The sequence below is a fragment of the Choloepus didactylus genome, chromosome 7, assembly GCF_015220235.1.
Source record: "Choloepus didactylus isolate mChoDid1 chromosome 7, mChoDid1.pri, whole genome shotgun sequence".
NCBI lineage: Eukaryota > Metazoa > Chordata > Mammalia > Pilosa > Megalonychidae > Choloepus > Choloepus didactylus.
The window spans coordinates 80,157,603-80,181,375 of NC_051313.1; the positions used below are offsets into that span (position 1 = coordinate 80,157,603).

Consider the following 23,773-nt stretch of genomic DNA (forward strand, 5'->3'; position numbering starts at 1 on the left):
TTTAAAACATCAGAAAGGGGTATACAGTAGTTCTTAGGGGTAAAAGAGTTCCTCTTCCATAAGATGCCAACTTGGACAATTTAAAGTAACCACTGATACAGCTCAATTGTTGTCACTATTTGACGCAAAGAGTAGAATCAGCATGAAGCTAATTGTGGAGGGAGGATGTGGTTGCATCTGTGGCAGGCCTGTTGGACAGGGATAAAGTAGCCAAGCAGGTTCTGGGGAAAGGCAGGCAGTTCACTGGCAAAGAGTACAAAATGGATAGTCTGCGAGGGGAGTAATTAGGAAGAGTATATTTCTTTTTTCCCTTTTTTTTTTACTTGTGGTAAAATATATATAAAATTTGTCATTTTAACCATTTTGAAGTGTACAATTTAGTAGTATTACATTCACAATAGTGTACAACCATCACCATCATCTAGTACCAAAATTTTCATCACTCACACAAAAAAACTATCTATTAAGCAATAACTCCCCATTCCCCACTCCCCTTGTAACTCTACTTTTGAGAGTTGATTATGCTTTCTTACCCTGCTCTTCCAGTACGTCCTACTCTGTGGACATATTCTTCAATGTTCCGGGGGAAATCATAATTATAGACGTGTGTGACATCATGGACATCAAGACCTCGGGATGCTAAGTCAGTAGCAATCAATATTCTCACTTTACCTAAAGAGTAAGGCACCAAATGAATATGGACAAATTCTGGTATAAACCAACTCAAGGTATATATATGAAAAGCATATTTTCTCTTAATATTTAATCAGGTGAACCATTATTGATTATATTAAAATGCTTACTAAGCAGAAATGGAAAAGTGATACTTAATTGACTTTTTAAAAAAATGCTGGCAAGTTATAACACAACAGATACAAGGGATCAACAGATGGTTCCTGAACCATGTGAATAGTTTCAAGGGCCAGTATTATATCTTTTTTTTTAATAATTCAATTTTATTGAGATATAGTCACATACCATACAGTCATACAAAGCATACAATCAATTGTTCATAGTACCACCATATAGTTGTGCATCCATCACCAAAATTAATTTTTGAACATTTTCATTAGCACACACACAAAAGTAAGAAGAATAAAAATTAAAGTGAAAAAGAATAATTAAAGTAAAAAAGATCCTGGGTGTTTTTTTTTTTTGCCCCCGTTTTTCTACTCATCCATCCATACACTGGACAAAGGGGAGTGTAATCCACATGGCTTTCCCAATCACACTGTCACCTGTCACAAGCTACATTTTTATACAATCGTCTTCAAGATTCGTGGGTTCTGGGTTGTAGTTTGATAGTTTCAGGTATTTACTGCTAGCTATTCCAATTCATTAGAACCTAAAAAGGGTTATCTATATTGTGCGTAAGAGTGCCCACCAGAGTGACCTCTCGGCTCCTTTTGGAATCTCTCAGCCACTGAAACTTATTTCCTTTCATTTCACATCCCCATTTTGGTCAAGATGTTCTCCATCCCACGATGCTGGGTCCAGATTCCTCCCCGGGAGTCATATTCCACATTGCCAGGGGTATTTACATCCCTGGGTGTCAGATCCCACGTAGAAGGGAGGGCAGTGATTTCATCTGCCAAGTTGGCTTAGGTAGAGAGAGAGGGCCACATCTGAGCAACAAAGAGGCATTCAGGAAGAGACACTTAGGCACAATTATAAGCAGGGCTAGCCTCTCCTTTGCAGTAACAGTCTTCCCAAGGGCAAGTCTTGTGATTGAGGGCTCAGCCCATCAAACCACTAGTCCCCAATGTCTGGGAGCACATCAGCAACCATCGAGGTGGGGAAGCCAAATGCCCCATCATTCTCCCCCAGCAATGTTCACATTAGTGGTAGCATATAATATTTCTCTTTTTGTGCCTGGCTTATTTCGCTCAGCATTATGTCCTCAAGGTTCATCCACATTGTCGTATGTTTCACGACATCGTTCCTTCTTACTACTGCATAGTATTCCATTGTGTGTATATACCACATGTTATTTATCCACTCATCTGTTGAAGGACATTTGGGTTGTTTCCATCTCTTGGCAATTGTGAATAATGCTGCTATGAATATTGGCGTGCAGATATCTGTTTGTGTCACTGCTTTCAGATCTTCCGGGTATATACCAAGGATCGAAGGGTAATTCTATATCTAGTTTTCTAAGGAACTGCCAGACTGTCTTCTAGAGTGGCTGAACCATTATACAGTCCCACCAACAATGAATAAGAGGTCTAATTTCTCCACATGCTCTCCAGCATTTGTAGTTTCCTGTTTGTTTAATGGCATCCATTCTAATTGGTGTGCGATGGTACCTCGTTGTGGTCTTAATTTGCATCTCTCTAATAGCTAGTGAAGCTGAACATTTTTTCATGTGTTTCTTGGCCATTTGTATTTCTTCAGAGAAATGTCTTTTTATATCTTTTGCCCATTTTATAATTGGGCTGTCTGTACTCTTGTCATTGAGTTGTACGATTTCTTTATATATGCAAGGTATCAGTCTTTTGTCAGATACATGGTTTCAAAAATTTTTTTCCCACTGAGTTGGCTGCCTCTTCACCTTTTTGACAAATTCCTTTGAGGTCAGAAACTTCTAACTTGATGAGTTCCCATTTATCTATTTTTTCCTTTGTTGCTTATGCTTTGGGTGTAAGGTCTAGGAAGTTACCTCCTAATACAAGGTCTTGAAGATGTTTTCCTACATTATCTTCTAGGAGTTTCACGGTACTGTCTTTTATATTGAGGTCTCTGACCCACTTTGAGTTAATTTTTGTGTAGGGTGTGAGGTACGGGTCCTCTTTCATTCTTTTGGATATGGATATCCAACTCTGCCAGCCCCATTTGTTGAAAAGACTTTGTTATGTCCCAGTTCAGTGGCTTTGGGGGCTTATCAAAGATCAGTCGGCCGTAGATCTGAGGGTCTATCTCTGAATTCTCAATTCGATTCCATTGATTGATGTATCTATCTTTGTGCCAGGACCATGCTGTTTTGACTACTGTGGCTTTATAGTAAGCTTCAAAGTCAGGGAGTATAAGTCCTCCCGCTTCATTTTTCTTTTTTACATTGTTCTTAGCAATTCAAGGAGTCTTCCCTTTCCAAATAAATTTGATAACTAGCTTTTCCAAGTCTGCAAAGTAGGTTGTTGGAATTCTGATTGGGATTGCATTGAATCTGTAGATGAGTTTGGGTAGAATTGACATCTTAATGACATTTATTATATCTTAAAGCCAAAAAAAACCCTACCATTTTTTAAGTATAGAGCTATATTGGCTATACATGGTTTTGGAAAATGGGTTGGAAGAAGGGGATGAGTTACCCAAGAAGAATGTTACAAACACAACTGAGAATGAATTAGGAAATATCAAAATGTCACCTCTATCTGAAACATTAACATTTTATCCAAAGGTTTGTGATTAATGGGCACTTTCTAGATTTTAAAAAAATTCATTATGAGCATTGTTTCCAAGTAACCTAAATGTACCCCAGAACAAATCCTAAAATATTTAAAGGAATACAAGATACTCTAGTACTCAAAAGATAAAATTCATATTTTCCAGCATCCAATAAAAAATTAATAGGAAACAGGAAAATATGGTCCATAACTAGGAGAAAAAAATCAGTAGAAGTAGATCCAGAATTGATACTAATGATTATTAAACAAATTAACAGTTATTATAACTATACCCCATATGTTCAAGGTGAGAGAGGAAAGCATGAGCACATTAAGGTGAGACACTGGAGACATAAAAGACTTAAGTCAAACTTCTAGAGATGAAAAAAGCAAATGTTTGGAATGAAAAATACACTTAGTGAGATTAACAGATTAGTACAGAAGAAAAGATCAATGAATTAATTTGAAAACAAAGCAGTAAAAATTACCCAAAATGAAGAGAGGAAAAAAAGAAAAAATTAAATAGCATCATGAGTTGTGGGACAACTTCAAGCAGCCTAATATACATGCAGTTGGAATCCGTGAAGAAGGGGGAGAACAGAAAAAAAAATCTGAAGAAATAATGGCCAAAAATTAGGCATTTGATGACAATTATAAAATCCACAAACACAAGAATCTCCATGAACTCTAAGCAGAAAAACATGAAGACACATCATAATCAAAATGCTTAAAAGTAGTGATAAATATTATTTGAAGGTAGATGTGGAGTAAGTTGCTTTATGGTACACGGTGGGTCACAGGCACATCAGAAATTTTCAGCAAATAACCACTTTATTACTTACACAACACAAAGGGTCCAAAAGAGCAGGGGATGAGATCCCACTGTGGTCAGTCTCCTGGGAAGGCCAATTGCTCGGGTCAGGGTCAGTGGATGGCAGCTTCACAGGCCCCTTCTCAATGGAGAGGAGAGACCCTGTGCTGAAGAGCGTTGAGTATTCATACACCCCAGCGGGAAGGTGGCCCTGCCAGAGAGTTCCCGCCCTGATAAGCAGCTGGGGCTGCTTGTTCCAGTTTTGGGTTTTGCATTAGACCTAAAGTCTCCCTTAGGCTGCAGAGTGGAAAACAAATGGAAACATGTGCACACAATAGAAAAGGAGGGGGAGGGCAAGGGCTGGGAGATGGCCACTGGGCAAGTCGGTGACTTCCCCATCAGTAGACTGTGATTGGTAAGTTAAAGATCTATACTGCAGATGTTAAATCAACCGCTGAAATAACCACCAATGAGGTATAGCCAATAAACCAATAAAGGAAGTAAAAAATAATCCAAAAGAAGGTAAAAAAAGAGGTGAGGTGGATCTTATTTATGGGTTCCATGAAAAGTTGCTGTCACTCGGCCCAGGCATTGGGTATACTTTTAACCTGCAACAAATACTACAAATTGTATAAATGTACCTGTTTTAAAATTCTCTAATGCTTTCTCCCGATCACTCTGTTCTCTGTTCCCATGCAGAGACTCTACTGATATGTGCCGGAGAATCAGGTCACTTGATAAGTGATCGGCACTGAAGCAAAAGAAAGTCAGCAATTTCAGGTGCTATTCTGATATCACCGTCAATTACTAGTTTTATTTCTGTTAGCAAGAGTCTGGATTAACATACTGTAACAGACATGCCCACCTCCATTTAAAATTTGTATTCAAACAGAACTTATCCTAAACAAATTCACTTTGATTGATGATCCTAATAGAAGCAAAAGAGAAAAAAAAAATACCTACACAGCTTTTCTGCTGACAAACACAATAACTTTGTCTTCTGGAGACATGCTTTCTAGGAAACTTTGGATATGAGACCGTTTCTCTTCTTCTGTGGTAACAATTATATTTTGCTTCACAGTATTTACAGCCTAAAGGATTCAATAATCATAATACATCAATTTTGAGGAGGAACTCCCACACATTGGCTCAAAATACATCTTACTTCTATCATTGGCTAATGGTTCAATAAATCACTAACAGGAAAAAAAAATGTCAGAAGTCCTAGGAAAATGATGTGTTTCTACTCAAGATTTGTAGCTCAGCCTTTCACATTAATCATTTTACACTCAAAATTAAAGTTGGAGATGCTTGACTGCCTGGCCGAGTGTGTTGAAAGCAACTGGTTACCACTGTAGGAAAAATAACCAAGGGATGAATGACAACAAATTTATAAAGACTATCACTATGAGTCTTGAATATGGCCCTTACAAAATGAAGGGTGATGATCCATAGATGACAGAAGAATCTCAATTCAATTAGTATTCTGGCAATTTAATATAGCATTTCAAAATACCATGGACACTATTCTTTGACCCAGAAAGATAAAATATTTCTTTCTCTAGAAAAATAGATTTTAGTAGCATTTAATGGAGGGAAAGAAGCATTTATTTGGTCTTTCCTGAATGGGTAACAATCATTTTATAAAAGAATTATATTTGATCACCATGAAATCATGGGTCTAGGGAATAATTACCATTAGGTAAGTGAAAGATACAGAAGCTTTATAATGGAGGGCTCAGACTGAAACATCTGAATGCACTTATTAATCTTACTTCACAAAAACAGCACCAGACATACATTCCTTTTTAATTGATACAAAAACACATCTCCACAAATGAAGAATTCCTACCAAAAACAAACGAACAAACAAAAAAGAAGTAGAAACAACCCAGCCATTATTTGACCAAGCTTCTATATCTAATTATATCTAATTACTTTATAGGAAATACTAAGTATAGAAAACATATTTAACAACCCCATGAGAATCAGCCCAATCCAGAATGTGGAAAACTCTACCAAACAAACAAACAAAAAAACAATTTCTTCCAACCAAAAAGTGACATGCAAAAAAAAAAAAAAAAGTTTGGGATACCTACAGATCAGAGAATCAAGAGAAATAACCAAATATACACATAATATATTCTTTTCTTAGACCAATTCTAACAGGGTTAAAAAAAATGACATATCAGGAAAGTCTGAATGCTGCTTGGATATTCAATTATATTGTTATTAAAATTTTTAATTAGATTATGGTTACTGTACTTATGATAAAAAGTCTTTCAGAGATACACACTGAAGAATTTATGGATAAAATTTTATGCATCTGGGATTTGCTCTAAAATTGGGGAGCAGGCAGAGTAGACATGCCAAAATTGACTAAGTTTAGAATTTTCTAATAAATATTTTTAAAATAGTACTAAAAAAATGAGCTTACAACTAGATCCAAAGTACCAACGTATACAATCATAGGCTCTTTCAAATAAGATTGTGCAAGTCGACGGACGGCATGTGGCCAAGTTGCACTAAAAAGAAAGTGAGATACACAGTCGTTAAAAGTTTCCTTAAGCAGTGTATGAACCAAATTATTCATGAAAGACAGATGTAGTACTTCCTATCTGTTCAATAAGTAAGGCAGATTTTATGATAATGTAAGTTTCACCAAGAATTGCTTAACTATAGTGAAGCTACTAGATGAAACTTTTATAATAAGTTCAATAAACCATGAGTGAAGGCAACCTATGCACCTTAAATTAGATTTCAATCTATGGAAATGTAATAAAGATTGTTAGTTGAACAAAAAACAAGTATATTTTCATGCAATGACAGCAGATAAAACCAAGTGCTTATACCAAATAAAAACCATTTTAAGTGGGCTGATCAAAGATTGTGTAAGTTCAAGTGTTTCTTCAACCATATATGACATAATGAAAGTAAAAGTTTTCTACCTTTACAGTACTTACAATTAAATCCAACTTCACTTTTCTTGAAGTGGGAAGATTATTAGTAAGACAAAGTAAGAGAATTTAGTATATTTTCTTAAATATTATATGCTATGCTTTTTAATACCAATGAGCACAAAAGATAAAAGCCCATGAGAAATTAGTCTTTATAGCTCACTCAGCATCCAAATAACAATCATTGCTCCCTCAGTTTTGTCTTAGGCAAAAAAAGTATTCAGTACCCAATGTTTATCTCTGAAGACAGGTGATCACTTATTCACAAGTAATACTTTCAAATATTTTGAGGATATCAGCCAAACAGAATGGAATTCTATTCCATTGATTTCTATTTTGCAGACAGTAATTAGGCATATATAGTTACCTTGTCATAATAGTCTGCCTGTCTGGGCGTACATCTAATAAAATCTTCATTATCTGTGGTTCAAATCCCATGTCCAACATCTTGTCTGCTTCATCTAAAACCTTTATTAAAAATGAAAAACTTAAAAGTAAGTTTTCAAGTTTTTTTTTTTTAGAAAGAAAATGAAGAACATGGCTACATTAGATATGGGAGGTAGCTAACATGTATACTCTTTCTTTAAGAATATAACACTAAGAGGTAGGTTTTCTCATTTCTTGCATTACCTAAGTAAGCCACAGAGAAGCTGAACAGCAGAACTAGAATTTAAGCCTCTGTAGTCCAAAGCCTACATATCTTAGCACTTTTTCAGAAGGTTCATTGCCTATGAATAGCTAATTTTAAAAAGAACTTTGCTTCTATTTAAATTTCTCCACAGAGTTCAAAATAACTGGCAATTGGTAGGTATAAATAATAGATTGATTTGATATTTTTCCAAATCTATTTGATGAAAAATTTTAAATGTCTGAAATATCCAAATGGATTTTAATTTTCTTTTGCACTTAACAAAATTCCTAAAATAAACATGTATCACAATTTTAAAAACAGAGTTATCTTTAAAATCCTTATTTTGACATGCTAGAGGGAATGCAAAATATTATCCTAGAATTAGATTACCCTAGAATCTAAAACCATTATAAAAAATGGGCAGTCATTCTAAAAAACTTTTCATAAGACTTCAGTTCTTCCTCCCAGCATCCCAAACCCCCACTCCAGGATTACCAAGTATGTTATGCTTTTCAGGTTGACGAAGCTATTCATTTGTAGATCATTCAATCTTCCAGGAGTTGCAATGATGATATCTACACCTTTCGTAAGGTCTTGTATTTGTCCAGCTCTATCTCCACCACCATATATACAAACACTGAAAAAAAAAATCCAAAGGTTCATGTTCAGGCAAAGAATATCCCATCATCACCCAAAACCCCAACCAACCTAAGCATTTTGGGAATACAATTAGATAAAGAAATAAAAGGTATAAAATTGGTATAAAAATTGTAAAGAGTATCAGATACCTTTGGTAGTATCTGCCTTTTTCTGAGAACTATCCACACTGGTCATCCCAAGAGGTGGGCCCCAAAGAGCCATGTCTGTATCATTATTACCTGATTCCAAAGCCCTGGGAGAATCAGTGGTAAATATATGACCCAAGCTGAGCCAAACAGATTTTCTTTAAGGGTGAAAAATAATTGGGCAAATGGATATAAAGATACAATGACTAAAACAATATAATACTGGTACAGGAATGGCCAAAGAAATGACTTACCTTTTAAGGCCTTTATATAAATACTTAGAACATTCGGCTTCCACTTGAAGAGCTAATTCTCTAGTGGGTGTAAGGACTAACATGCCAGGTCCATTTCTTTTTTCTTTAGTTCTTTAAGAGAAAACAGCAAAATTAATATTAAAGTATTTTCTTCAGAAGCACTCAGCAACTAAATTAAAGTATCTGCTTCATATGCACTCAGCAATGAGTGTCAAAGTCAGTAAGACATAGTCACAGACATATTTGCACCTTTTGTGAAAAGGTATATGATTAAAAGTTCCCTAAATATATTATAGACTGTGATTTACTAAGTCTTGTGGGCTGATTGTGTCTCCCCCCAAAATACTTTGAAATCCTAATCTCTATACCTGTGAATGTGACCTTATTTAGAAATAGTCTTTGCAGATGTAATTAAGTTAAGATGAGGACATACTAGACTTGAGTAGGCCCTATACCCAATGTCTGGTGTTATGGAGACATGGAGATACAGAGGTGCAGGAGACATACGGGAAAGAAGGCCATGTGACAATCGAGACACAGATTGGAGTATTGCAGCTGCAAGTCAAGGAACACCAAGGATGGCGGGCAAACACTAGAAACTATGAAGAGGCAAGGAACAAGTCTTCCCTAGAGTCTTCAGGGGAGTGTGACCCTGCTGACACCTTGATTTCAGACTTCTGACCTATGGAACTATGAGAGAATAAACTGTTGTTAAGACAATAAATTTCTGTTGTCTTATGCCACCCAGTTTGTGGTCATTTGTTATGGAAGCCTTAGGAAACTAATATGCCAATTAATGGTTCACACATCTAAAAAATAGTAGCTGGTATTATTAAGAAAGCCTAAATGATTTCCCCTTAAGAAAAACTTTGCATTATTTTCAAAGACTGGATTATTTCAAAGATTAAGATTATTCCATTAAGATTTAAAACTCAGTTTAGGGATAGGTTTTAATACATTCACCAGAAAAGTGGGGAAATACAGAAAAATGCCACACACACACAAAAAAACACTCCATGACCCAGGTATATAATTGACAAGATATACCTTTATGCTTGGATATAAATTTATAGACATTTTAAAAACAAAATTGGGCTATTCCTATAACCTGCCTTTTCACGTAACAGAATAGTATATCATATTGGACCAAGATAATTTAAACAATTTTCATTGTAGTAAGGCTTTTGGTTGATATTACTGTTGTCAACCTATTACCTAGTGTCTTTTACAACTCTCAAGTGTCTATTTTCCTGCATCCTTCTTGAGAACAGGCATTACTTTTGACTGGTAAGATAGAGAAAAGAAACTTTAACTGTACTTTTGGTGTTGATATCTACGAAACCCCTATAAAGAGAACTCAGCTGTAGGAATTCTTACATTGGTTGAGAATCAAGATGAATAAATCCAGGCATTAAATAGGACAGTGTCTTCCCTGTTCCAGTTTGGGCTACTCCTATAAGATCTATTCCTTGAAGAACTATTGGCCATGCCTGTGACTGAAACAAATTATAAACATTAAAACAAAAAATACACCTCTACTTGCCAAGTATCCCTCCTCTCCCAATCCTAAACTTCTTTCAATAAACATTTCTTGAGTACTAGGCATTTGTGGTGCTGGAGGAGTGCTCATAAGAGACAGTACTCCCTGGTTATTAAACTTTCAACAATCAGACATCATTGTTTGGAAGAAAATCTTCAGTGAAATATTAGAATTAAGGAAATCATACCTGAATTGGTGTTGGCTTTTGAAAACCTGCCTTTATTATGTTTTCCATAACTTCAGGATAACATTGAAAGGCATCCTCAAATTTACAAGTAGGATTGGGGATAGGACGTTTTTCACCATCTTTCAAGTCATCACACATTATATTATAGTTTTCCTTCCTTTAAAAAAAAATGACACAAGGATTAGTGGCTTGTCACTTTACTCCCAAGAAATAAATTTTCCCCCAAATTAGTTCAGGTCATATCCAGAAAGTCAACTACCAGACTGTTATGGAAAGTTACAATGAATTGTAATAACTAAGAAGTAGAAACAGGAGCCCTCCTTTCTCTTATCTGGAAATAGTTGCTGAGAAAAATAAACAAAACTTGTACATACGAATGGGCCAATGAGTTTCAAAGACGAAAGATGATAAAGAATGGAGCTTGAAATTTATATGCTTCATTATTGAAAAACAGATTTGGCAAACACTTGAGGGCCTATAATATTCCACACATATTTCTTTAATTAACTCTCAACAATCCATGAAGTAAGAATTAGTCTGATGTGATCTCATTGATCTGATCATACCATAAGCTCACTTACTTGCCCAAGGTCTGAGTGCTACTCAGACCCAGAGTAACCATTCTTTCCACTATACCATACTGTGTGTTAGTTTTTTTTTTAATAGTATTTTTTTAAATTCAGTCTTATTGAGATTGTTTACATATCATACAATCATCCAAAGTGCACAATCAATTGCCATGGTACCATCCCACAGCTGTGCATCCATCACCACAATTAATTTTTCTCAATTTTTTAGAACATTTTCATTACTCCAGAAAAGAAATAAAAACAAAAAAGAAAACGCAAATCCTTCCATATCCCAAACCACCCCCCCCAACATTGACTCATAGTATTGGTATAGCACATTTGTTACTGTTGATGAAAGAACATTAAAATACTAAAACTGTAGTACATAGTTTGCAATTTACCTCTCTATTTTGAGCTTCTAGTTAGAGTGTCCTACATTTGTTCTAGTTCATGAACGAGATCTCTTAATATTTGTACAGTTAATCACAGATATTGTCCACCACACGATTCACTATTTATACATTTCCATATTTCAACCTCCAACTTTCCTTCTGATGACATGTGACTCCAAACTTCCCCTTTCTACAACATTCACACACCATTCAGCACTATTAGTTATTCTCACAATAACGTGCTACCGTTACCTCTATCCATTACCAAACACTTAAGTTCAACCTAAACATTCTGCTCATAATAAGCAACCACTCCCCATTCTTTAGCCTCATTCTATATCCTGGTAACCTGTATTTCATGTCTATGAGTTTACATATTATAATTGGTTCATATCAGTGAGACCCTGCAATATTTGTCCCTTTGTGTCTTATTTCACTCAATATAGTGCCCTCAAGATTTCTTCATCAACCTGTTTTTTGTTTTTTTTTTTAAGAAGGTTTTGTTCACACACCATACATTCCGTCCTAAGTAAACATTCGATGGTTCCCTGTATGGTCATGTATTTATGTGTTCACCACCATCACCACTATCTATATAAGGACATCTCCATTTCTTCCACAAAGAAGGAGGTAGAGTCAAAGGCAGAGAGACAAAAGAAAAAGAAAAAGAAAGAAAAAATGACAGCCAGAAAGCAACAAAAGGAGAGACAGAGTTAAACTAAAGTACAATAAAAGAGTCAGACAACATCAGCAATGCCAAGAGTACCATACCCCTCCCTTATCTCCCCCTCTTATATGCATTTAGGTTTGGTATATTGCCTTTGTTACATTAAAGGAAGAATAATACAGTGTTTCTGTTAACTATAGTCTCTAGTTTGCATTGATTGTATTTTTTTTTACCCAATACCACCCCATTTTTAACACCTTGCAAGGTTGACATTCATTTGTTCTCCCTCATGTAAAAACATATTTGTACATTTTATCACAATAGGTTTCACTGAGTTATACAGTCCCAATCTTTATCTTTCCTCTTTCCTTTTGATGTCTCACATGCTCCTAACCTTTCTCTTTCAGTCATACTCACAGTCATCTTTGTTCAGTGTACTTACATTGCTATGCTACCATCACCCAAAACTGTGTTCCAAACCTCTCACTCCTATCTTTTCCTATCTGTCTGTAGTGCTCCCTATAGTATTTCCTGTAGAGTGGGTATCTTGTTCACAAACTCTCTCATTGTCTGTCTGTCAGAGAGTATTTTAAACTTTCCCTCATATCTGAAGGACAGTTTTCCTAGATATAGGATTCTTGGTGGTTTTTCTCTTTCAGTATCTTAAATATATCACACCACTTCCTTCTTGCCTCCACGGTTTCTAATGAGAAATCCACACATAGTCTTATCAAGCTTCCCTTGTATGTGATGGATCACTTTTCTCTTGCTGCTTTCAGGATTGTCTTTTTGTCTTTGATGTTTGATAACACGATTATTAAGTTTCTTGGCATAGTTCTATTCAGATCTATTCTGTTTGGGGTACACTGTGCTTCTTGGATCCATAATTTTATGTCTTTCATAAAGATGGGAAATTTTCATTGATTATTTCCTCTATTATTACTTCTGCCCCTTTTCCCTTCTCTTCTCCTTCTGGGACACCAATGACATGTACATTCCTGCATTTTGTTTTGTCCTTAAGTTCCCGGAGACGTTGCTCATATTTTTCCATTGTTTTCTCTATCTGTTCTTTTGTGTGTAGGCTTTCAGGTGTCTTGTTCTCCAGTTCCTGAATGTTTTCTTCTGCCTCTTGAAATATGGTCTCCATTGTGTTTTTCATCTCTTGTTTCGTGCCTTTCATTTCCATAGACTCTGCCAGTTGTTTATTCAAACTTTTGATTTCTATCTTATGTTTGCCCAGTATTTTCTTTATATCCTTCATCCCTTTTGCCATGTTTTTCCTGAACTCATTTGCTTGGTTTTTGAATTGATTTGGCATATTTAATTGAAAATCTTTAATTGATTGTTTCATTACAGTGAAACAATATCTCAACTGTATCTTAATTGAGGTGTAAGTTTATTCCTTTGACTGGGCCATATCTTCATTTTTCCTAGTGTAATTTGTAGTTTTCTGTTGTCTAGGCATGTGGTTTCCTTGTTTACCCCAATCAAATTTTCCCAGACCAGAACAGGTTCAGGTCTCAGAATGGGGCTATATTCAGTGTCAAGTTTCCCTGAGGGTGTGTCTTAGAAGATTGACAGATTTTCCTGTGAGACCTCTAGCTGCTGTGCCTTTCCCAACCTGCCCAGAAGGTGGTGCCTGTCAGCTTGTCACTCCCAACTGGTGTAAAGACGTGTGGTCCCTTTAGGTTGTTTCTCTTTTGACTGTTTCCCCCAGGCCCTATGGTCTGAGTTCCGAAGGGAGGGTAGACACAAGAGCTGGGCCCCACCTCCTTCCTCTTAGGCAAGATACACCCCCAAGGGAGTTATCTTCTGCATTTGAATTACTCCTTTGTCTCTCTGACTCTGTTAACTCCATCCCTGTCTGGGTCAGAGTGCTGTGAACTGAAAATGGCTGAGGCTTTCTCCACTGAGCCACTCAGGCTGACAGAGAGAAAAAGGGAAAGAAAGCCCCTTTTCAGAGCCAGTCCATGGCCCCTCAGTTTTGCCCGTCAGTCAGAGAGAGCACCCGGCTTCTGGGCTCCCTTTCCCAGGGCACAGGCATTTTCTGGCTCTCTAAGGTCAGTAGTCTGTAAAACTCTCTGTATTTTTTTTAATTAATTTTTTTTCCATCAGCCCCACCTCCTCTCCACTGCGAACAGCCTTGGAGTACTTTGCTGCTTGTTAGGGGTTTGTCTATGTTTGTAGCTTGTATTGAGCAGTTCACATTTGTTAATTAAAACCCCAGTTGGAGCTAGGTTGCACTATATTAGCTTGCTCCAGGAATGCTGCTTTCTCCCACAGCGAGGTCTTGCAGCTTAGCCTGCTGTGGGGGGAGGGGGATCCCGGCATGGTTTCGCAGTTTTTATTTACAGTTTTTATGCTGTGCTCTCAGCCATTCCACCCAATCCAGACTGGTGCACGATGTGTGGACAGTCATGCTTGTCCCCCAACAGTTGTTCCAGATTATTTACTAGTTCCTGGTTGTTTATTAGATGCTCCAGGGGACTCACTAAATTCCACATCTCTCTATGCTGCCATCTTTCCCCCACCTGTGCATTAGTTTTGTAAGATTTTAATTAAAAAAAAAAGCTGTGATTAAAACTTTCAATTCCAGATAACAAGGACTGAAGAGTTTAGGAAGTTTTTCCAATACTCAGCTATCATATCAATTTCTTGTCATTTACAAAAGTTTCAGAAAGAATCCTTTGAAATTGTTCTAATATGATAGCCACTAGCCACTTGTGACTATTTAAATTGAAGTTAAATAAAATTCAGTTCCTCAGTCACACTAGCCATATTTTAAGTGATCAACAGCTACATGCGGCTTATCTATTAGACACAAATACAGACCATTGTCCATAATCAGAGTTCTATTGGATAGCAGTGCTCTAAAATATCTCATGTAGGATGCAACCAAGTTTCCATTTGAATAAATATGGAAGGTACAGTCTTCAAATGCAACCATTTCAAATCTCTACTGCAAGAGTTAATTTAATATTAATAAATAACTATACAAGAAGTTCACTTAAAGAGGTAATAAAACAAAACTACCCACCTCCAGTTGTCTATCTGCACTTGTGACATTGAGCTTGTTGTTGCTGACTCTATGTAAAAGTTTTTCTTAATTGGAGGTAAATCTTGGAGAAAGACGAAAATTCAAATTTTGATAATGATAACAAGAATTTACATTCCACTGACATTTATTCAAAGTTACAGAAATCAAACTAAAATTTCTATTAATCCCACCATACATACACGTAGCTGTGAACAGTTGTATAATTTGCCAGGCTTATGCCAGTCTCTAAGGAATTTCCCTTTATGGCTTGTCTTTCAATTTTACAGTTTTCACTCAAAAAAAGAAATCTTTAATAATATCAAAGTTTTAAACAAAATAAAACATGCTTTACAAGACATAGAATCCCCACAATCGATGAAGCCTCTCTCAAACACCATATGAATTAAATTAATATCCTTATTTTATCCTCTTAAGCTAGTGCTTTTTTTCCTTAAACATCTATCATACCTCCTCCAAACTTAAATCCTTTCACTGGCCCCCTCCCCACCCTCCCCAACATGTATTTTGTTAAAATGGCATTGAAAACTTAACAGACTAGCAAATATAGTGGAAATTACTGTCATCATTTTGGCCACAAATTAGTGTGTTAGCTTTTAATTTTTAAAAATAGAAGATGACATATTGCTGCCTCATTCTGATAGCCAAAATTAGTACCAGAATTTACTGTGAAATGTTATACCCTATATAAAAAATGTTTCAAGTGAGAAATTTCAGTTAAAATTAAAGGAAAAAAAAAACACCCAATACCCCTGTCTCTTCTCAGGAACTGTTATGCTTCTTTCTTTCTCATAATTTAATACTTTTCCCTTTTTATTCTGCTCTTGCCAGCCAGAACACTCAACATTTAATTTCCCATTTATAGCATAAATCATGGCAGACAGAAACTAGTGTGCTTTAGGGACTAACTGCAGCACTTTAAATTTTATTATCTTCATTTTTCACATAGATTTCACTAGTATAATATAAAAGCTACACACAGTTTTAGAGAATAACAACTTTAGTTAAAAGAAACCGCTGACACCCAGGGAAGTGAATCTCCCTGGCAACGTGGAATATGACTCCCAGGGAGGAATGTAGACCTGGCACCGTGGGACGGAGAACATCTTCTTGACCAAAAGGGGGATGTGAAAGGAAATGAAATAAGCTTCAGTGGCAGAGAGATTCCAAAAGGAGCCGAGAGGTCACTCTGGTGGGCACTCTTATGCACACTTTAGACAACCCTTTTTAGGTTCTAAAGAATTGGGGTAGCTGGTGGTGGATACCTGAAACTATCAAACTACAACCCAGAACCCATGAATCTCGAAGACAGTTGTATAAAAATGTAGCTTATGAGGGGTGACAATGGGATTGGGAAAGCCACAAGGACCAAACACCACTTTGTCTAGTTTATGGATGGATGTGTAGAAAAGTAGGGGAAGGAAACAAACAGACAAAGGTACCCAGTGTTCTTTTTTACTTCAATTGCTCTTTTTCACTCTAATTATTATTCTTGTTATTTTTGTGTGTGTGCTAATGAAGGTGTCAGGGATTGATTTAGGTGATGAATGTACAACTATGTAATGGTACTGTAAACAATCGAAAGTACAATTTGTTTTGTATGACTGCGTGGTATGTGAATATATCTCAATAAAATGATGATTTAAAAAAAAAAAAAAAAAAAAAAAAAAAAAAAAAAAAAAAAAAGAAACCGCTGAGAGGGAGGAAGATGGCGGATTAGGAGAGACAGGGCAAAAAAACGTCTCTGTGAAAAACACTAGGTAAAGGACAGATAGTGCTCCAGAATACCAGTTCCAGAGATGCACCAACTGGACAAGGTCTACTAAATCCACAGAGACTGTGCATTTGTTGAAATCGAGAGTCTGTGTTCTGAAATGAGTGAGTGAACCTGCTGGAGAACTGGCAGCCACACCACTGTCAGGAGAAACCGGGGGTTGGGGTTTGGAGATGGGTTAGTTTAAAAACCCAAAAATGGCTGCAGATCCGGCAGCGAGAGCTGCGCAGTCCAGCACAGCAGGAAGGGCTTCCCACAAACCGTGCACACACCTCAGTATCTGGTGTAGGCGATAGCCTTTTGCATACCTGCAGCTAACTGTCCCGGAGCTAGGAAGGTGGAGGTCCGCAGAAGTGGGAAATTACCACGCCCCATACAGCCATCTTTTCAGCGGGCTTGGAATGCCCCTGCATGGCACTGCAGCCCAGAGCTATGCCGCACAGCCCAGCGTGGCAGGAAATGCTTCCCACAACCCACACACGCGCTTCAGTATTGGCATAGGCGATAGCCTTTCACACACCCGCAGCTAACTGTCCAGGAACTAGGAAGGTGGAGGTCCGTGAAAAGGGGGAAATTACCACACCCCATACAGCCATCTTTTCAGTGGGCTGGGAATGCCCGTGAGCGACGCAGTGGCCCAGGGCTTCCCTTGGGGATTGCTCACCTGTGACACAGTGCAGTCTTCCCTTAGCGGAGGCCCTAGGAGGGCACGGCTTAGAAGAGAGACCCGCACGGAAGTCCTAGGGACCATACACCAATACCAGGGACTTGTGGGTCCATGGCAGAGACAGACTTTGGGGAGACTGAACTGAAGGTTTGGACTCCTACACAGCTTTAAGTCTCCAGGAACACCTGGGAGATTTGATTATTAAAGCTGCCCTCCCTTCCTAACCAGACACACCCCCCACATTCAGGGTGGGTACCACCAAATACACACAGAAATTTGGTGCACCAGTTGAACACTGCAAGATTCAGACCCCCACTCGTCACAAAGACAAAGTTGGGGAGAACTGGCTTGAGGGAAATAGGTGGCTCGTGGACACCACCTGCTGGTTAGTCAGAGAAAGTGCACTCCACCAAGTTGTAGATCTGACAAATTAGAGATAATTGTTCAAATAAGTCTGCATATCCTAAAAGAACCCTAACAAGATAAGCAAATGCCAAGACGCCAAATACAACAGAAAATGTTAAAGCATATGAAGAAAACAGAAGATATGGATAACCCAAACCCAAACACCCAAATCAAAAGATCAGAGGAGACACCGTACTTGGGGCAATTAATCAAAGAACTAATGACAAACAACAAGATCATGGCACAGGATATAAAGGACATGAAGAAGACCCTAGAAGAGCATAAAGAAGAATTCACAAGAGTAAATTAAAAAAAAAGACAATATTATGGAAACAAAAGAAACTGAGATCAAATTAAAAAGATTCTGGATACTCATAGTACTAGATTAGAGAAAGCTGAGCAGAGAATCAGTGAGCTTGAAGAGGACAGAACAGAAAGTGAAAGAACAGAAGAGTGAATGGGGGAAAAAATCAAAAAAATCTAAATGGATCTCAGGGATATGATGGACAAGATAAAATGAACAAATATAAGAATCACTGGAGTTCCAGAAGATGAAGAGAAGGGTAAAGGTCTAGGAAGAGTATTCAAATAAATTGTTGGGGAAAACTTCCCAAACCTTGTAAACAACATAAATACACAAATCATAGATGCCCAATGAACTCCAAACAGAATAAATCCAAATAAACCCACTCTGAGACATATTCTGACCAGATTGTCAAATGCTGAAGAGAAGGAACAAGTTCTGAAAGCAGCAAGAGAGAAGCAATTCACCACTTACAAGGGAAACAGCATAACACTAAGCAGTGACTACTCAGCAGCCACAATAGAGGCGAGAAGGCAGTGGCAAGGCATATTTAAAATTCTGAAAGAGAAAAATTTCCAACCAAGAATTCTTTATCTAGCAAAGCTCTCCTTCAAATTTGAGGGAGAGCTGAAATTTTTCACAGAGAGACAAATGCTGAGAGAATTTGCTAACAAGAGATCTGCCCTACTTGAGATACTAAAGGGAGACCTAATGACAGAGAAACAAAGAAAAGAGAGAGAAGTACGGAGAAAGGTTAAGAACCAAAGAGATTTAGTAAGGGTATGTTAAAGCACATTGAGAGAGAAAGGGGAAAAATATATCTGACAAACATAAACCAAATGATAGAATGGCTGATCCAAGAAATGTCTTCACAGTAATAACATTGAATGTGAATGGATTAAACTCACCAATTAAAAGATATAGACTGGCAGAATGGATTAAAAATATGAACCATCAATATGTTGCATATAAGAAACTCATCTTAGACACAGGGACACAAAGAAATTGAAAGTGAAGGGATGGAAAAAATATTTCATGCAAGCTACAGCCAAAATAAAGCAGGAGTAGCAATATTAATCTCAGATAAAACAGGCTTTCAATGCAAGGATGTTAGAGAGACAAAGAAGGCCACTACAAACTAATAAAAGGGACAATTCAACAAGAAGAAATAACAATCATAAATGTTTATGCACCCAATCAAGGTGCCCCCAAATACATGAGACAAACATTGGCAAAACTAAAGGAGTAATAGATGTTTCCACAATAACTGTGGGAGACTTTAATACATCACTCTCTCCTATAGATAGATAATCCAGACAGAAGACCAATAAGGAAACTGAAAACATAAACAATCTGATAAATGAATTTGAATTAACAGACAGACATACACCATTACATCCCAAATCACCAGGATACACATTCTTCTCTAGTGCCCATGGAACTTTCTGGGCCATAAAAAAATTTAAAAAGATTGAAATTATTCAAAGTACATTCTCTGATCACAGTGGAATACAATTAGAAGTCAATAACCATCAGAGACTTAGAAAATTCACAAATACCTGGAGACTAAATAACGCACTCCTAAACAATCAGTGGGTTAAAGAAGAAATACCAAGAGAAATTGCTAAATATATACAGATGAATGAAAATGAGAACACAACATATCAAAACCTATGGGATGCAGCAAAAGCAGTACTGAGGGGGAAATTTATAGCTCTAAATGCATACATTAAAAAAGGAAGAAAGAGCTAAAATCGAAGAACTATTGGAGCAAGTGAAGAAGCTAGAAAATGAACAACAGCAAACTGTAGGGAAACATCTTCAACACCTTGTATTAAGAGGTCACTTCCTAGAAGTTACACCCAAAGCAAAAGGAACAAAAGAAAAAACAGATAAATGGGAACTCCTCAAAATTAGAAGTTTCTGCACCTCAAAGGAATTTGTCAAAAAGGTGAAGAGGCAGCCAACTCAATGGGAAAAATATTTCGAAACCATGTATCTGACAAAAGACTGACATCTTGCATATATAAAGAAATCCTACAACTCAATGACAATAGCACAGACAGCCCAATTATAAAATGGGCAAAAGATAGGAAAAGACAGTTCTCTGAAGAGGAAATACAAATGGCCAAAAAACACATGAAAAAATGTTCAGCCTTACTAGCTATTAGGGAGATTCAAATTAAGACCACAATGAGATAGCATCTCACACCAATTAGAATGGCTGCCGTTAAACAAACAGGAAGCTAGAAATGCTGGAGAGGATGTGGAGAAATTGGAACTCTTATTCATTGTTGGTGGGACTGTATAATGGTTCAGCCACTCTGGAAGTCAGTCTGGCAGTTCCTTAGAAAACTAGATATAGAGTTACCCTTTGATCCAGCAATTGCACTTCTCAGTATATACCCAGAAGATCGGAAAGCAGTGACACGAACAGATATCTGCACACCAATGTTCACAGCAGCAATATTCCCAATTGCTATGAGATGGAAACAACCCAAATGTCCTTCAACAGATGAGTGGATAAACAAAATGTGGTACACATGATGGAATACTAAGCGACAGTAAGGAAGAACGATGTCATGAAACATATGACAACATGGATGAACCTTGAAGACATAACGCTAAGCGAAATAAGCCAGGCACAAAAAGAGAAATATTATATGTTACCACTAATGTGAACACTGAAAAATGTAAAATAACTGGTTTATAACATAGAATGTAGGGGACCTAGCAATAGATAGTAAATAGTGAAGGGGGAATGATAATCTAATAAGAACAGATAAGTTATTGTGGGTAACTTTAACATTCTGGGAATGCTCAGGAATGACTAAGGTTTGTTAATTTCTGATGGTATGGCAGGAACAAGTTCACAGAAATGTAGTTATCTTAGGTTATCTGTTTTTCTTATTCCTTTGCTGGGTTATAGTCCATATATTTTCTTTGGGTAGAGTAGGAACATCTTGGAAGTGATGTAGTTATTTTAGGTTATTTGTTTTTTCTTATTCCTTTGTTTTGGTTTTGTTTGAAGTATTTTTTTATTGTCTGTTTTTTAAAATTTTTGATAAAGTTAATTAAAATAAAAAAACAATGAAAAAAATATGCAGTGCCCCCCTGAGGAGCTGAGGGAGAATGCAGGGGTGTTGGGCTTCCTCACCTGGATGGTTGCTGATGTTCTCACAAACACTGAGGACTGGCGGTTTGATTTGCCGAACCCTCTGTCACGGGACTTGCCCTTAAGAAGCCTGTTACTGCAGAGGAGAGGCTAGGTCTGCTTGTAATCGTGCCTAAGAGTCTCCCCCTGAATCCCTCTCTGTTGCTCAGATGTGGCCCTCTCTCTCTAGCTAAGTCAACTTGGCGGGTGAAATCACTGCCGTCCCCCATACATGGGATCTGACTCCCAGGGGAGTAAATCTCCCTGGCAACATGGAACGTAACTCCTGGGGAGGAATCTGGACGCAGCATCGTGGGATGGAGAACATCTTCTTGACCAAAAGGGGGATGTGAAAGGAAATGAAATAAAGTTTCAGTGGCTGAGAGATTCCAAATAGAGTCGAGAGGTCAGTCTGGTAAGCACTCTTATGTACAATATAGATAATTCTTTTTAGGTTTTAATGAATCGGAATAGCTAGTAGTAAATACCTGAAACTGTAAGGCTACAACCGAGTAGCCTGAAGCTTCAGGATGATTATGTAGCAGTGTAGTTTACAAGGGGTGACAATGTGATTGTGAAAGCCTTGTGGATCACACTCCCCTTTGTCCAGCATGTGGATGGATGAGTGGAAAAATGGGGGCAAAAAAACTAAAGGAAAAATAGGGCAGGGGGGAGGAATTTGGGTGTTCTTTTTTTACTCTTTTTTTAATTCTTATTTTCACTTTTTCTGGTACAAGGAAGATGTTCAAAGAATAGATCAGGGTGATGAATGAACTATATGACGGTAATGTGAACAACTGATTGTACACTTCTTTATTAAAAAAAGAAGTGAAACTAAATGAAAAATAGGGTGGGATGTGGGGGGTGATTTGGTACTTTTATTTTTTTTATTCTTTCTGGTGTAAGGAAAATGTTCAAAAATAAATTGGCGTGACGAATGCAAAACTATATGATGGTACTGTGAATAGATGATTGTACGCTAAGGATGACTGCATGGAATGTGAATATATTTCAATAAAACTGAATTAAAAAAAAAAAAGAAGTAGGTGAATTACAAAGAAGGGGAGGAAGCTATCTTCCCAACATGTTAAAGATCAAGGCAGGAACACACAGAAAAACGGTGCTCCCTAAATACTTGCTACATTCAGTGAGTCACCAAGTTTTTTTCACTCCCTAAATATTTTTCACTCTGTCCACTTCTGCCCATCCCAACTACTGCTCACCTGGATGTGTCAATGGTCTTCTAACTGGTCTCCCTAATTCCAATTTTTTCTACCCTTCCACACTTGAAATCCATTCTCTACACTGCAATGGTGGTGTTCTTTCTAAAATTTAAACCTGATCATGACCACAACTGACAATTCTAAAATGATTTCCCTTGGCTCTCTGGATAAGCCTGACTTAAAAGCTTCTTTATGACCTAGTCACCTGCCTCCTCAGCCTAATCTCTCCTGTCTCTTCTTCACTCCTCAAGCACTAACATCTACCCTTTGTTCTATCTACCCCAGACTCTTCTTGATCCATTGTGGTACCTTTCCCCATCCTTCTATTTAAAACCTTTATGTAATTAAAGTGAGGGCAAATATGCTATATTCTGACAAGATCTTGTCTCTCCCTCTACAGTTTCTTCAATGGGAATCTCATGAACCCTTTTATTAAATGAATTATCTCCATGGATTTAACTCTCTATCTTCAGGACTTTCCATCTGGGAATGCCTTTTTCTCCTTTCCCACTCTCTCCTCCTTCCTCTTTATCTAATTTATCTTTCCTCCTCACCTCTGCAAGGAACCCTTCTTTCATTGCACCCCGCATACACACACACACCCTGGGTTAGCTATCACCCTATTCTCTTCTTAGCAAATTGTTCACAACGTTGATCACACAGCATTTACTGCAATATCTTTTTACATGCTGCATTCTCCCTGTACTCCAAGCTCCATGTTGTACTAGGAATTAGTCAACATTGTAGCCCTAGCATATATTAGGACTCAAAATATATTTGTGGAAGGAATGAATTAATGCCTAACATGACACTGGGGTTGCACAGTTGAGTAAGATATATTCCCTGGCTGGCACAGGTTATTACCAACTCACTATATACTAACTGGTGTATTCCTAACTGCAATATCAATACGAACAAAAAAATTTACCAGAAGCTCAGAGAAAGGACTGATTCTGTCTGGGGACAGAGGACTCAAAACAGAAAAAATGCTCCATTCTCTTATGACATTTGAGCT

General features: G+C 37.3%; 1 protein-coding gene across 1 annotated transcript in view; it reads right to left on the bottom strand.

Moving 5' to 3' along the window:
• Positions 1-23,773, bottom strand: part of DDX43 (DEAD-box helicase 43) — a 39,835-nt gene that overhangs the window by 2,717 nt on the left and 13,345 nt on the right. The window contains exons 5-14 of the mRNA XM_037843763.1: positions 15,214-15,295; positions 10,549-10,705; positions 10,199-10,317; positions 8,822-8,932; positions 8,278-8,419; positions 7,519-7,619; positions 6,632-6,719; positions 5,158-5,285; positions 4,836-4,945; positions 534-672 (exon numbers count right to left, since the gene is read on the bottom strand). Of these exons, the coding sequence (XP_037699691.1) occupies positions 534-672; positions 4,836-4,945; positions 5,158-5,285; positions 6,632-6,719; positions 7,519-7,619; positions 8,278-8,419; positions 8,822-8,932; positions 10,199-10,317; positions 10,549-10,705; positions 15,214-15,295 (1,177 nt within the window). The remainder of the gene's footprint in view (positions 1-533; positions 673-4,835; positions 4,946-5,157; positions 5,286-6,631; positions 6,720-7,518; positions 7,620-8,277; positions 8,420-8,821; positions 8,933-10,198; positions 10,318-10,548; positions 10,706-15,213; positions 15,296-23,773) is intronic.